This window comes from Aythya marila, assembly GCF_965140915.1.
Source record: "Aythya marila genome assembly, chromosome: 8".
In the NCBI taxonomy this organism is placed as follows: Eukaryota; Metazoa; Chordata; class Aves; order Anseriformes; family Anatidae; genus Aythya; species Aythya marila.
In genome coordinates, this window is record NC_139049.1 from 6,451,056 (window position 1) to 6,467,782 (window position 16,727).

The 16,727-nt window shown below is 37.1% G+C and overlaps 1 protein-coding gene across 5 annotated transcripts in view; it reads right to left on the bottom strand.

Annotated features, from left to right (window-relative positions):
- Positions 1–4,588: 4,588 nt before the first annotated feature.
- Positions 4,589–16,727, bottom strand: part of CAMSAP2 (calmodulin regulated spectrin associated protein family member 2) — a 79,490-nt gene continuing 67,351 nt past the window's right edge. For 3 of the 5 annotated variants that reach the window (XM_082766385.1, XM_082766383.1, XM_082766386.1), the window contains 7 exons: positions 14,375–16,586; positions 13,132–13,268; positions 12,445–12,665; positions 11,353–11,452; positions 9,865–9,980; positions 8,894–9,012; positions 4,589–7,834 (listed from right to left, as the gene is read on the bottom strand). In XM_082766385.1, coding sequence (XP_082622511.1) covers positions 7,529–7,834; positions 8,894–9,012; positions 9,865–9,980; positions 11,353–11,452; positions 12,445–12,665; positions 13,132–13,268; positions 14,375–16,586 — 3,211 coding nt within the window. In that variant the 3' untranslated portion in view covers positions 4,589–7,528. The remainder of the gene's footprint in view (positions 7,835–8,893; positions 9,013–9,864; positions 9,981–11,352; positions 11,453–12,444; positions 12,666–13,131; positions 13,269–14,374; positions 16,587–16,727) is intronic. The other 2 variants (XM_082766387.1, XM_082766384.1) reach the window with 1 other exon arrangement.

A 16,727-nucleotide genomic window follows, 5' to 3' on the forward strand; every position in this document is an offset into this window, starting at 1 on the left:
GTGCTGTACATGGACAACACACGGCGTGGATACAGCAGTGCATTGGCAGGCCCCATCAAAATGGAGACTGACCATTTCCTGACAGAGAACATTTGGGACTGCAGAAGTAGCAAAGACCTGATATATATACATATATACACACATATATTTTAAATTACGTTTGTGTACATGTGTCAGGTTGTCAGGGGTTGACAAGAAGCTGAACTGGATTCTCTCTCACGACGATAGTTAAAAATGTGAAGTAGCAGATGTTCAGCAGTGAGCTGGTTCTGCTCCCAAACTGTTTTGCTGAGAATCAGCCAAAGGGCAGCAGGGAAATCCCCTCACACCGTCCTCCCCTCTCTCTGGAAAGGAATGCACGGAGCTGCACGGAGCTGTCCTGCAGTCCGTCTGGTGAGGAGCAGCCCCGGCAAGGTGCCACCTGGCTGCGCAGCAATGCCTGCAATGGAGAAGCGGGGCTGTGGCACCTGCTGGCTCCTTCTGCACCACCGAAGTCCCAGCATCGTGCCCAGGAAGCTCGGTTCTCCAGTAAAACACTGAATCCTTCCTCCTGCTAATAAAGCTCTCACTTGTTGCTTAGTTACATCTGGAGGCACGGATTAATAGACAAATTAATTATAGAAATGAAACTGCTTCCCCATACAAGTGATACAAGATAATTTGGTTGTCCAAACAAAGCTGTATGTATAGCTTTGCTGAACATACGTTTGGATGAGTCTCCTTTAAACTTTGTTTAACAAAGCTAGGGCTGAGCACATCTGTTTTTAAATTTAATCTTGATTTTACAGCGGTGTTACAGTGGTTTAACAATCTTTTTGTAAAAATTTTGTGTTCAGTGGAGGCCCTGAGATCAAGCCTGTGACTTCACCTCTGGAGTTTTGGAATGGAAGAAAGAGGTGAGGCTTTTTCCAAGTTATAGACCCCAAAAAAAGAGGATTTTTTTCTTTTGTCCCTCCTGCTCAGAATATAGGGCCTTTCACAGGAATGTAGTAAATTTCTGTAGTCTGGAAAGAGATTTCAAGAACCAAGTATGCCTTCAGGAAGAGGGATGAAGAATAGTTGATGTGCCAGCTTGGGAGGGCAATAATTTTACTCTTAAATATCTGGAGAGGATACACAGAAGCATCCTATCAGTAAAGGAGAGAGAAGCCGCTGCTCTCTGGTCACTAAGAACATTTTGCTCTGGCATAGAAAGACGTCTTTGGGATGGCCTCAGCTTGCTTTGAACTCCCAAGTGGTTATTGCAGAGAAGGTAACTCCCATGAATAGCAAAGCTGTTGGGTGTGGGCTTCAGGGAGCCTGAAAATCAGGATTAGTAGAGGAGGAGCTCTCCATTGCCTAGTGACAAGGCAGAGCACTGCAGTCTGTTCTGGAACCAATTCAGAAAAAAAAAAAAAAAAAGCAACTATTTTGCAGATGTTGCAGGTGGCCACAGACAATGTTAGCACGGTCGGATACATTCTTATAACTATTCTCCAGTGCTAACCTTGCACAGGATCTGCCAGTGGAGTCCAGCAGTTCGTGTAAAGCATCATCGTGTTGTCATCATTAAAATGGGCCCTTGATTTTTAGTGATTATAACAGGCCCATTCAGGTCTTTTTATAATATGTTTGCATTATCTGGTAAAAAGTTGCAAAAAAAAAAAAAAAAAAAAATCTGTTGAAAACTTTTCTTCTGGAAACAGTCTTCACTCATTTCAAGAGAGGTTTCCCGAAACTTTGAGGTGACAATGCAGCAAACAAGTTAAAATGCTCTTGCATAACCTGTGGGAGAATTAGGCGCTTATGTCAGCATCACAACTTGAGTTTCAGGTAGCTTAAACAAGAAAAATACCAAGCTAAAGGATAATCTGGCTTCAAGTCATTTAAATAATTGCAGGCTTGTGGGGCCTTGCCAGGTCTTGTAATGCAGATATTTAGATCAGTGATGATGTAGAAAGGATAAGGCAGAGCCGCCTTGATGGAAAGCTTTATATTAGCTTTGTCTTTGTGCAAAACTCCATTAACAGATTAACAGTGACATAAAAATACATACATTTTACACAAAAAAACATCTTTTCAGTATCTTGCTTAATAAATCTGTCAATGGATAATGAATTATCCACTAACCCTACAGTTTTATACATGCAGTTGTTTAATAATGCTGAATAAGAGGCTGAAGAAACTTTTAAATATATATATATATATATGTATTTTTTTTTTTCAGTAGAATGCTTACCTCTGTTCTACCATTCTTACCTGTTCTTACCTTTCTTGAAATCCTGGTTTTTATCTTTTCTGATCAGAGGCAATTCTGTCTTGAGTCCATTAGTGTTGTCCTTGAATTCAGGAAATGATAGCTCTTACCTAGTGGTAAGAACTCCATCTCCCAAAGGCTATGCCTATTGAGGTCTTAAATGTATGTATTGTATATTGCTTCCCTCCTCATATGTAGACCAGTCATTCTGAATAAAACAAAGTAGCTGCTTTCTAGAAGGAATAAGCTAGAGTAACTTTATTACCATATCTAACCTTGCTGTGGTTGTCTAAATAAAGTGCGTTTTATATCGTAAGGGGGTGTCGAGAGGCAGGAGACCTTTTCTCCATTAACACCAGTGACAGGACCCGCGGGAACGGGGTTAAGCTGAGGCAGAGGAAATTTAGGCCGGACGTCAGGAGGGGGTTCTTCACAGAGAGGGTGGTTGCACACTGGAACAGGCTCCCCAGGGAAGTGGTCACTGCACCGAGCCTGTCTGAATTTAAGAAGAGATTGGACTGTGCACTTAGGCACATGGTCTGAACTTTTGGGTAGACCTGTGCGGTGTCAAGAGTTGGACTTGATGATCCTTAAGGGTCCCTTCCAACTCAGGATATTCTATGATTCTATGATATCTGTATGTAAACATCTAAATCTGAAAGTATATGTGCATTTGTACATATGCATACACAGACACACTTCGTACCTTTTTTCTGAATGATGGTATAGTTTGCCTTTTACAACCAGTTGCTTATAAATGAACAAAGTTGCCATGCATATAAGAATACTGATTTTTTCTGGCATCCAAATCTGGAATAAGATATATATATTTAAGTAGAATTTTCAGGTTTGAAGAGCTTAGAACGGTAAATGAAAAAGCAAGCATAAGGGGCTGTGGCCATAAAGGTAGATCTCTATAGCCGCAATTCTTCCAACTCTTTGTTCGGTTCATGAAAGTAGTAACAGTATCACAAAAATGGTAACTTCCTATTTGAAAAGACTTCAGTAGTTAAAGGTTTAGCTCTTGAAAAGCTGTTTTCTTTTTTTTTTTTCTTTGATTTTTTTTTTTTTTTTTTTTTAAATGTACTGATCTATGCCTGATCAGTATAGCTGGATTGGGAAGAAAAGCTATTTTGTACATTGCCTTTGTGTTGTACTTGATCTGAAAGCTTAGTTTCTAAGTGTAACTGAAATGATTATTCTGCAGTTGTTGGTACCAGAAATCTGCACTGAATCCCACAGCAGTACACATATGTTTTGATTCCCAAATGCTGTACAAATTCAGACACATGGCTCAGTCAAATTAACTAGGGCGTGATCAGAAGTTTGTCAAGTATGGTGTTACTTGTCAACGGGTAAAGAAAAAGTCTGTTCCAGAGTCTCTCTGTACAAAGGCTGGTTTTAGCTGACGATTTTGAACTGGACCCACCACTAAAAAATAGCTTTACTGGGTGCAATTACCATTTGTGTTCCAACAGAATTCTTTGCTTGCGTGAGCCTGTTTTGATGCTATACGGGAACTGACTGAGCTGGCTAAAAAATAACCAGTTGGAGGGGGTAGGGGTGGAAGTAAGGCTATTCATTTTCATCCACATTAGTTTCCAATTCACTACTAAAAGCCCTGCTATCAGATTTCCTGTATTATCGAAGCTGCCCTTTTGAGTACCTCTGAAATTTACGGATTCATTATCTGCCTGTTAGCCTAACAATTCAGCCTGCCTGTTGACACTGCAGCCATGTCATGGCCCTTTTCAACAGAAGCCCTTGCTCTGCAATCCAGCACAACACCACAAAAACAAAACAGGCAATATTTGGAATGGAAAGACTTTCTAATTCACATATCTGGAAAATAAAACTTCCTTTTTTTTTTTTTTTGCATACTATTGCTGTTCAAGATTGCACAACTTGTGCACAAATTATTTCACAGAATTTCATATTCTTTATTAGCTTTCTTTGTGAAGATAAGGCTAGACAATCTCAAAAACCTTACCTTCTGAAGCCATCCTATTATGCTGACCATCAAATTTCTATGTTTTTTTCTAACACCCCAGAGTACAGGAGTTTATCAGCTGGCTTACAATTGTGAAACTCACTTTTAAAAAGAACAGGAAAACTCTTTGTTGTCCTCAAGAATGTAATGAGAAGCCTAATTCTTTAACAGCCTCAGTCTGGTAACATCAGAGAGCTAGAATACATGTGAAAGACAGCAATACAAACAAAATGAGAAATCAAAATTTTGCTATATCCTAAAATTTCTACATTGTTGAAATACAGTAAGAAAAAATTTAACCATGAATGTGAACTTGTTATAGTTTCAATTTACGTTTAGATGTAAGCAAGAGAACAAAAAAGTTGACTTTTGGTGCCATGCTTTTATTTAAATGAAAGGAAAAACTACACTGTACCACATAAGTAGCAATGACAATATTTTACAGCACAGCATCTGAAAAAATATGGAAGCTATGCTCCATAGAGTAGACAAGTAAGCACACAATACACTGTACATTTTTTTCAACAGTGCCCATTAAATCATAATTAAATAGCTGAATTTGGCTTTAAACAGCCAAATAATAAAAACTAACAGTCATACTAAAATTAAAAAAAAAAAGATTTCAGTAGCTATTATGACTGTTAGAATATGAAATTTTGCTCCAAAAACTAAGATGATAGTTTGGCAATTCAGTCATAGCAACGATAATAATACCCCTGATGAAAGCACCAGTGTGTTCTGAAAAGGTCAGTGATAAATACTGGCCTTTATGGAAAGCTTCCTTTATTTTTTTATTTTTTATTTTTATTTTTTAAACATGATCCCAACCATAGATCCACTGTAATTAGAAAATTTGCAGGCTTAAAAAGGAAAAGCGTATATAGCTTTACTTTTCCCGTATTAAGTAAAACTTTATACTTCGAGCAACAGACTCTTCAGCTGCATTATTCACATTCTGCTTTTAGACATTGCACAAATCTTCAACCTGTTGACAAATGTAAATTTTGCAGTACATTCAGACATATTTAAAATGTCTCACATAATTTCTCTGTCATGTATGTAAGCTCACTTTGATTAGCTTGATGCGTGTGTCTTTATGGTGTTGCAAATCTTCAGTTAAACCATAGGACAGATTTTAGAAATAAAAAGCCTCCCATTCTAAAACTTCTTTTGAAGTCATTCGCCACGTGTAAGAGTTAATTCCAACCTCCTTGCTTCTTGAATCACTGTATATTATAGACAATTTCATAGAGTTATTCATGGCGTTCCTACAATGGTACTTGTAGGAACTGTCTAACAGGCAGAATGTGCAAACCCTCTTCCCCCCTTTTTAATATTATTTATATCCTATATACACAATATGTATACACTTGAAATATAAGAGTTACATATCCTGGTGATATACATGCAAACAGTAGGAATCAGCTAACCACAAATAGTTTTGAGCCACATACATATTAAACATGTATTTTAAAGTGTTTTTTCTTTTTTTCTTTTACAGATTTAACAAATATACATAAATATAAGAACATAAATTACAGTAAAACTGACAGCATTTTTGAGAAAATGTTTATAACCCAGATGCATTGATGCCTAAGGCTTTATAATAATTTAAAAAAGTACTGTTCTAAACTGTTTAATGGTATCTCATTCAGGTGCATCTCTTATATAAGTAAATGAGTACATCATAGTAGTGAGGCGTTGTTTCTCTCAAAGCAGTTTAATGAGAGAAATATGAACTTAATTTTAGTCTCCCCGTGAAACAGAATGGACTACATACTTATAGCACAATACTGTCTTATGTTAATGTAGTTGTCACAACACTGAAACAGAACAGAATCACAAATCATTCAAGTCTTTTCCTGAGAATGAGATTTTTCCCCCAACAAATCCTCTGGTGTACGTTATCAAAATAGCCACAGATTTAGGGGAGGCTTCAAGTTTGTAGTTTTTTTTTTTTTTTCTTTTCAGAACAGTGCTATGTTAAAAGCAAATTAAGAGAAACAAACACTGAAACGGAATAGTTATTTATAAAATAATCAAACACTGTTTTGAAATAAAATGCAGCCCTTTGTAAATAATACTGAAATATGCTTAAAGTTTGTTTTTGTAACTGGTTGTATTATAAATTTATTGAAATGTCACTTAGGTGTCACAAGACATCATCTGTTAGAGCATGTTGAGAAAACAGTTTACTAGGACACCAAAAATTCTTATTGGATGTCTATTCCCTGAAAAATTGTTTTAAATCTGATCTGCAGGCAGGAAGAATGGACAGTGGCCTAGATCTTCAAATCAGCGGGAATTAGGTACAGTGCTTCCAAAAGATCTGTGACTTAGTGTATTCTGTGATTCTTCTGAATATTTTTAGTGTTCTGTCAGGCAAAAATCAGGGATCTAGTTCTGAGTGTTTCACACGTTTCTATTCCTCCCATGGAGGAGCAGTAGCTGACTATGTGCTCACTATCTCCAACAATGTAGAATACTGCATATTTGCTTCAACTGTTTTAGAGGCCTGCCAAATCTTTTTGTTTTGCATTTTAATGGGATTGTGAGCGCACACATAGTCATTACATCTCAGATGGCAACTTATTAAAACAGGAATAATTACTTCATCCAACTACACCCTGACTTGCTAAATAGTTCACCTGGAGGAAGTATTTCTTTATGCAATTCATGGATTTTCCCCTTACTGTTTAGTCTATAAGCAAATCAGTATTATTTAATTGAAACGGAATTATAAATACTTAGGAGAATGAATTAATTTTGTTGCAGCACACAATAGGATTTTGCAAAACAGACCCATTCTTATGTTCTTCAGTGACATGTCATTAACTTATCATTTGAGTCTTTACTGTAAGAGTCAATATGCAAAGGTCAATGGTATTGAGGATATTAAGTGTTTCTTTAGAGAAAGAAAAAATATTTCGAGACAAGCACAAATACAAACATATAAGGCAACAGATGTAAAAAAATGTAGTTTGATTCACTAAATATGAACATTCAGTGCTTCAGTGTATCTAATCAAAATACAGAGCAAATATACTCCATACGTTGTATTAGCACATACAAATCTCCACACAAGTCAGACATTTCCATAGTCACTCATAAGTACTCACTGAAGTGATATCTTCTGCACTCCTAAACACTGTGTTTACATTCCAGTTGGACATGATAATAGAACTTGGTGTCCAGTTTTAAGTTCTAAGAGTCTTGTTGGCAACTAGAAATCTATTTCCTATAGGCAGTAAAGATGAAGTGCAAGTTTATCATAATTGTCTGGAGCAAGATTTTCCCATCTACTATGCCTTGGTGGGTAGAAGTTTCTTAGGAGTTACTGGTCTCTTGGTTTGCCACAAATGGCTGTGAATGGTAATTGCATCAACACTGGCAGACAAAGTTTTAGCAGGTATGTGGCTAAACTGCTTCCTGTCAGAGTTGTATTTATACAGTCCCTCTATCATTTTCTTTGTGATAGATTTGGGACCTATCCCTGTTAATTTATTAATTTCTTCAGTGTCGGGGCAGTACGTGTACAGAGATCTGAATTGGCAGCCTGAATCCCGGAACAGGATTAAGAAATTATTGGCATCAGATTTCTCCATTTCCTTTAAAAGAAAGAAAGAGAAAGATTCACAACATTAAATTTGCATTGTAGTTAGAAAACATTCAAAATTGTCAGACTGGCATTCTGAATTTCTAATCTATCAGAGCTGAAACTTCCGTCTTTCTATTAAAATACCTTATTTTAATGCATTACGATTTGCTAAGCTTCAACCACCTGAAATTTGATAAGGTAGGTATTTATCAAATGAAATCCTATTTATTTAGACAATTTCAGCTGCACTTGTCTTGTTATCCCTAAAGAAAAGACATCCCAACAATTTTTTTTGTAGACCAAATAAAGATTCTTAGAGCCATTTCAGTAAGCAAGTCTAATACCTTCAAGAACAGGAAATTTAAACATGTCTAGATGGGCCTAGAAGACAGTCCAGTGCTGAAATGGGTTTCACTCATCCCTAAATCCATTCAAGTTTACTCGAACTATAAAGTCAGTTGGTATGTACTAAGGAAAGGTTCTTTTTCAGATCCCTGCTCCACCCAACACAACTTCTACGGGATGTGCTCTGAACACACAAAGTTTTAGCCAAGTGATGTATGCTGCATTCTAGAGTTAAGCATAACCACTTTACAGCTGTTCTTTCCTGAGGTTTCTGGGGGTTATTATGCTCTGAGTTACTCCAACTACAAGAGTCTGTATTGATATCTCACTTGTTATTTCCAAAAAAGTATCTTTAGTTCTAAAGGTCTCAGTCTGAGGATCCATATGTATAAAACAAATATTTTTCACGTTAGGGAAACAAAGTTTGCAAACAAATGATATTGAAGTTCCCACATTAAACAGACAGTAGCTATTATTAATATGTCAATTAATTCAGCCTCCCATGCTGCATGTACAAGGGAATAGCTATTGTTTCTACAGTACTAGAGAACCTTTCTGTCCACAAAGGAAACAAGTCACACAAATTCCTCAAACCTTTTAGTAAGAGCTGACATAAACTCTGAAGATTCCTTCTGATATTTGTATTTATGCTCGAATGTTTTTCTAGTACCTTAACTGTGGTTTGACTAGTGTGTTTATGATTTTAAGGGAAAAATACCCTTACCTCCAGTATCTTTTTCTTTTGACCTTCATTTACTTTTCCAGCCAAGCAGCAATGTGCCAAGGCATTCTGAATTATGTATTTATTGGATTTAGCACTGGGTTCTTTGAACAGCTTTGGTCCTGTGAAGGAGGAATGACAAATCAGCTGTGTTAATCAATAAGCCAACAAATAGTTAATTGAAATCCCTTCATATTTTGCACGCATAAAAATACAAATCTATGAATAAGACTAGAGATCACAAATTTCACAAGCAAGTGAAATGACATTCTTTTGTTATTAATAATCACTTTCCAGCACAGATAAAGCTATGCAGGTCCATCATTCAAACCTGATCTCCCTAAAAGTTTATCTAATATACCTAACGTTATTATTCTCTTTACCATACAAATTGACATGAGGTGAGCAAAAACACAGCCTTAAAATCATGATGATGCAAGGTCTTTGCAATGTTATGTACTATATATTTGGAGAAAAGAGACAGAGATACCATTATTATTTAATTCATAATATAATAAAGGATTACAAGTCAGACTGTTAAGTTTTTGTAAACAACAAAATAAAAGGTGCAGAATATTTAAATCCACATTACTAGGCAGATTTTCCCATTCCAATTTGTTTTCTGCCTTTTTTATTTTTTTTAAAACTCTATTCTGAATTGAACTTACATTTCAACTCCTCTTGCCTTTCTAGAGAGACTACTAAAATGCAGAGTAACTGGTGGGTCCATTTGCTGTTCTGAGCCTAACTGCAGTTTATTCTGATTATCACGAATGCTACTGAGTCAGTACTTTTATTTTGGATTTAAAGTTTTAATCTTGCATTATTACTGCCTGTTTTAGATAGGTGAAAGTTACATTTCTATGGAAGGATCCTAAAATAAGTTTAAAAATTCCAAACACAGATAATTGAAATATTTTCATGCATAGAACTACTAATAGCCAGGTACTTTTCTAAATATTGTTGCCACCAACCTGTGTATTCTGTAGCAGAGGCAACTGAAGAAGTTGTAGATGCATTCTCCCAATCTTTTTCTCCATTACGACTACCACAACGACTCGGAGATAAGAATCCTTCCACTGATTCCGACCTAAACATTAATTTTAAAATTTACTTAAAACACTACAGTTTTCAGAAAAGAAGCCTTTTAACATGAAAAGAAAGCAGAGTGTATTAACATAGAACACAATAATTTGAATCATATGCTGTAGACTTAAATGCATAACATTAACAGAAGAAATTAATGGATAACTGAGTTAGTGTTCTGTATAAACTATTCTGAGTGATGCATGAAGGAGACCTTCAAACATATCACTGAAATTCACTCTGTGTCATCACTGAAAGACAATTCTGATTTGAAGAGGATGTTATAGTATGGCTCTGGAAAGATAGCGAAAATTTTTCTAACACTTTTCTACTCGGCAATTTGTTCTGAATTACATTTAAAGAAATCCCAAACGCTGAAATGAATCTAAAGCCAGATATTGTTCATTATAGCTGTAGTAGAGCATAGCACAACTAAATCTACAGAGATAGGGGTCATCTCCTGTCAAGTCTGTCCATGTAAGCGACATCAAGCCTCTTCCAACAGATAATATGGCTGTAAGAAACCCCCCTTTTAAATAAAGCTGATCATTTGTAAGAGATGCTGAGAGATGCTAGGGTACTTGGATCACTGCGTTAATGTTTTTTTACGTAATAACCTGAAAGTCAGTTCTCAAGATATCAGGGAAATGGAAAGGTCAATTGGAAACAGCTGCAGGCATGCTGGAATTGATGGGGCATATACACTGGCCATGAAAACATGACATGATAAAGTAACATGGCAATACTCGTGATTAAACCCCTTTTGCTAGTTTGCCTTTCTTCCATTTCTTTTCTATTAAAGAATAGTATTTATTTGAATAAAATTAAATAATTATACAGCAATAATAATTTTATTTGTTTGAACTATAATATAGATTTTGTACTTAAGAATGTTTTAATTTTTATCTCAGTTCATTTTCAGGTGGTTTCTAATACAAGATAAATTCTTGTGTTCAGAAAAGCCTGAAATTACAGTTAATACTTGTACTACTGCTAAGGGGAAATAACAGAACAGAAGTTGCTCAGTTAAGGAAGAAAGGAAGCTGTATAGCTGCATGTAGTGTACAGGTTTAATAAAATAACCACAAGCTGAGACTTAACTATAAACAGGTGAATTAAAGAGGCTGTGTGAATAGCATTTTATTTTGATCTCATTTATAGCCACCCAACTGGTTTACTTGGTAAAATTTGTAAAACAAATTATCATGGCTTGGTTCCCTAATACTCAACAGGGGAATCAATCAATATTTCACATCAGAAAAACATGCCTGCTCTTGGAGTAGGAAAAATATAGACATCACCTCTTTAAAATTAATGCTGATTTTATGTAGGTGATTATCAAATTTTATTAAATGAAATGCTTATTTTAGCTTTACCTTGGTGTTCTCTTGCCTGACTGCACACTCTCATTGTCCCCTGTATTCAGCGACGCCAACGAAAGACTAGATACTGAAAAAACACGATAAAGCTGTGAACCTGGATAAAAACAAAGTTAAAGCTTATAAACCTATGCAAGTAGTAGAGTCTGTTCATTATACCCAACACCAGCATAAGAAAGTTTCTAAGTGCTTTTATACACGTGACTCTTACTCCCATACATGATATACCTACATGCATATGTGGCATGCTTTATCTGAACACTTTTGGACACCCAGCCACTTGCAGCCACCTGGGATAGTCTGTAATTAAGCATTAACATGAGGCGTGGACATGGGTACATGGGCACTACGCAAATCAAAGTTAAAAAGCTCTCATAAAAGAGCTTAAGAGACTTAATTTAAAGCTTAGGGATGGACTCTTGGAAGATGTTAAGAGAATAAATTACACTGGAAGATGGAGGAAAGCAGCTAGAGAAAATGCAGCTATATGATGCTGTAACAAAAAGGATCACTGAGCACTCTGGTTATTTTTTTTGTAAATTGGCAACACTTCTTTTAGTTATTACTGCAGTCATTTGGTATCTAAAAGGATGTTACAGATTTCCATACAATTAGTGCTGCTAGGCTCATAACAACACATGCAGTAGCTGAGTAAAATAGAATGAAAACATTAAGTTTATTTTAATTCTGTCCGTATTAAGCAGGAGCTCAAGTACTCTTACCTTATAATGACCATTTTATTTATTGATCTCTTTTCTGCCAAGTGTTATTCATTCTTAGCTCTACAGGTGTAAGAAGAGATTAGTGACTGGGAATAATACATGGGCATGTATGAAACTTGTCACATATGTTGGTGCTTCCATGGGGTCAATACAGTTAACCTTTTTGTTTGTTGATATATGCATGCATGCGTAACAGGTAAGTGACATTCATCTTTTCATTTCTATTGGCAAATTTTGCTTTCTGGTTTTGTCACGTGCAACTTCAGTTTGGCACAAGGCACTAATAAATGCATGTGCTTGTTAGTACCAAAACCCAGGCTGGTGTTTTAGCATGAACAGACTCTTCTTCCACATGAACACTGGTTACCTGGTGGACCTTTGACTGGTGTCTTAGGTGATTCAATGTGATCCCTATGAATAGATTTTGGACGGGGCTTTTTTTGCTTGATTGACAGGGAACGTGGTTTTATGACAGTATCCATCTCTTCCATAAGCTTTAGCTGTTTCCTTCTCATATATTCCTGCTTAATGAATTCTCGCCGTGCTCGTTCATCCTCCTTCTTCTGACGTTCTTCTTCTGTTTTTCGTCTAAAAAAAACCCCATCAAATACATCCAACAGTCAGAACGTTACAGGATAACAGTTATAGCTAGCACATTGCCAGCGAGGAAAATACAGGCATTAAATTCTCAGAACTTTAATACTCTTGGACATCCGTAAGAGGAACTTGCCATTGTGCACTTGTGCAGACTGAAGCCCAAAGTGATAAGCTCTCCCTCAGAATATAAAGTGCAAGGCATGGTAACAGTCTGAGGAGCTTCAATCAGGGCAGCAGGGTTCATGTTGAATCTAAGCTACAGACTGATGCCACCTGCTGATTTCATGGGACCAGCTGGCACGTGTCTTCAGCTGGGCTCCTCAGCACATCTGACTCTAGGATTAAATATCCTTGCATATTAAGATGCAATTATTGAACAAGGAAGTAGCACTTTCTGCTATGTCATTTTTTTGTTCAGGGTTACTGGTCAGTTGAAGCAGGACGTAGTTAGTTTTACCTTGTCTCTTCTTTCTTATGTTCTAGTTCTGCTTCCAGCTGCTGCTTTCGAAGCAGAGTCTCTCTTTCCCTTCTCAAACGCTTCTCCAATAATGCTGCTCGTTTCATTGCCATATCATTTTCTGCCTTTTGATCATCCTAGCAGAAACAGTATTGGAAGGAAAAGGACATGATTTATTAAAATCTCTACATTTATCAACTGATTTTGCAAAGAGATTAGACACTTAATTCTGTAGACTGGCTTGCAGTATCCTAACATAAGATGACATACTGGAAATAACTTTATTTCAAGAGATTTTTCTTAGGACTACTAAAAAGTTTCCATAAAGGAATTTTTACTTCCTAAGTCAACCATGATATATTTTTAATATATATATATATATATATATATATATACACATATTGGACACATGAAAGAACTTCCAGGTGAAATATTCTACTTTAGAGTCAGATTCCACACTGCAAAAACTGCATTCAGCTTTGGAAGATTCTGTTTATGGAGAGGAAGACAATTTATTACAAAAAGCAATAAATATGCATCATATAAAGGTAATTTTGGCTGATCAATTCAGGTGTTTTCTTAGAACAAAGCAATGGTCCCAGACAAGCAGAGCAAAGATTGTTGCAAGATTTTGGGGTACTCCAAGAAGGAAATTCTAAATCTTGATAGCTTCCAGTGTCTAGACCTCTCTCTTAATAATGTACATTATAGTTATAAGCCTGCCTGAATATAACTCTTTAATAAGACAACAGGGAGTGTTCCAAATGCCATCTTCAAAAGGGAGTCTCAAAAGACTATTCTCCCTCAGCTAGACAGTAGAGGGAAAAAATGCTCTCTGAAGTGCAACTCCGAGACGTTCCCCATGTTGAAAAACCCAGGATGTACATGTACTTTACAAGCTTTCAGTTACACTTGGGTGTGGAATCGGGAAGTGAGAGTGAAAAGTGAGCATATTTAATTAAGGTCTTATGTTAAAAAGCAATCTACATTCAGCATGCATCTTTCTCCCCCAAAACCCCAAGCACTCTTCCATGACTATAGAAGGAAAGGAGTACTCTAGCACACTCAGAATCGTGGTGTGCTAGAATCTGACCACTCTTACGAGTCACCAGGTGCGAGAGGTATATGTGCACATTTAGGACTGCAAAACTATCTCCTTTGATTTCAATGGAAAGTCATCACTGAAACGCCGTATCTGAATTAAGAAGTTGCCTTTCAAAGGAAGCTGAGTAGCAGCTCTTACCTTAAAAAAGAATCCACAACACACTTTCTGGTCATCTTCAAATTGTTCTCTATCACTCTCACCTTCATATTTCTCAACAGGTACTTCATTTTTTTCTGGTGGCTTCAAATCTGATAGGGAAACTTCAATTAAGCTAGCTGTTTTGGGAGCCGCTGTTGGTAAAACTGGGTGGCTTAGTTGATCTTCATTTGGGGTGAGACAGACGGTTTCTGTGATGGGCTGAGATAATACTTCAGAAACATTAGATTCAAGAGGTTTGATCTCCTTTTCCTCCAATTTCTGTTCACTCTTTTTCAGTGCTTTTGGTCCTTCTTCTTTTGCTACCTCTTCCGTAGGTTTGACTTCCTTCAAAAGATTTCCCCTTACCTGCGGTTCACCTATATGTTCTCCATCATCTCCAAAACAAACAAATGATCTCGTCTGAATGGGAACCTGACTTGGAGAAAATCTTCTCAAACGGGGAAGACTATCCACAGACCGCGGGGCAGTCAACGTACGATTGAGAGGTGTTATTTTCAATTCATTTGGCCTAGGAGTCCTTTGCATTTTAATGTGAAAAGAGGCATTCTTCCTGTTGGATGACTGTGGGGACTGATGTGTAGAACGAGGAGATTCCTGTGAGAAAGGTGCAATGGGAGATGGAGCTCCCAGTTGCCTTGATGAGGACTTAAACTCCCGAATTTGCTTCTGAGGAGACGGCTGAGGAGGAGAAATAACCCAAGCCTGTTGCTCTCTCATCTGCATCAGCATCTCCTGTTGAAGGGATAGCCGTTGCATTTCTTGTTGTAGGAAGTGTAAGGAAGAATTTAGTTTTTCAATAGACTTTGTATATTCTAAGATATCTCCTTCATTAAAATTTTCTTCTGAGGGGCTTGCCAAATTCCACTGTTTTTCAGCATCCATAGGAGTAGCAGGAGACTTTGACCATTTGTTGTGAGAATTTTCAGGGTTTTCCTTTATTACATCTGAAGTCTTACTAGTTTGCTCATCTGGTTTTAGAGTTTCTCTTTCTTTCAACCGATTACTGTCAGTGAATACCTTCTCATCTTCAGCTCCTGCTGCTTCTTCCCGGAGAGGTGATACTCCGTCACCTTTCTTTTTCACAACATTAAGAAATGCTGTTCTTCCCATTTTCTGCCGCTGCTTAGTGAACGCAGCTTCAACTTTCTTCTTCTGTGCTTCTATTGCTCGCCTCTTTTCCTCCAGCTTCATCCTGAGATGCACCATTTCTGAAGCTAGCAACTGTGTAGTGTCTCTTCCTTGGGGAACAGGTGCCTCCTCAGGAATGTGAGTCCAAGCAACCACATGAGGAATGTTCAGCTCAGAACCTTCTGGTGTGGTTTTCTGAGAACTGCTTCCACTGCTTCTACTATCCGTGTGATTCAACTTCCTGAATTTCTGCTCTGCAAAGCTAGTCATTTTAACTCCTGAACTCGAAGAAGCACTGCTGCCTGCCTGTGATTTGGTACTTACTGAGCTGGGACAGGGACTTAACTGATCTCTGTGATTGCCAGCTCGTATGTCATAATCCTGAAGAAACTTGGATGGTTCTTCCATGTCAGAGTCCATGCTTACAGTGTAATCTCTCAAAGAAGAATCCTCATCCATAGTCTCTGGGATATCTTCTGAAGGAACATGTATTCCAGTATCTACTTCCGTATTGTCAGTCACAGGACTTAGAGCACCTTTTGTGTCTGTGATGATATCAGGAGTAGACTGATTTGGTTTAATGTTTGAATTCAAGATACTCATTTCCTGATTGTGAAGAAAGAATCCATTTGTAATTTGGTCTGGTGGGATAACTCTGGGAGATTTTTCAGTGTCATGAATTATCTGCAAAGCCTCTTCAATGGTTGGTGTCTCAATCTGGTTGCCAAAATCATCCAGAACTGCTCTGTTTTGCAAAGCTCCGTTTGGAAACCTGTAGTGATGACTCTCATTGGCATTTCTTTGATTTATAGTAAGAGACTGATTGGCCTTTGTGTCTTTATGAGTTATCACATCCTTTTCCTCTTCAATATCTTGATTTTCCTCTTCTCCATTTACAGGTTTGAAGGACAGATTTTTTCTAATATGCTTGGGCACACGGTTGCTGTTTACTGTAAGGCCTTCATTGCTCACAGATCTAGTAATACCTCTGTTTGGAGTAGATACTGGAATGCTTTTTTCTTTGTCAAAAGAAATGTCAAATGAAACTCCATGCAATGATGACCTAATTGAGACAAAAATTAAGGAAATAAATGACCAGCTCATGATTAGTAATAACAATATATTCACATTTGGGTTTTCAATTACTTTTAAGACTGTAGTATTAAACAGACTGTTACGTATTGTATTTTGACTAGGTTAATAT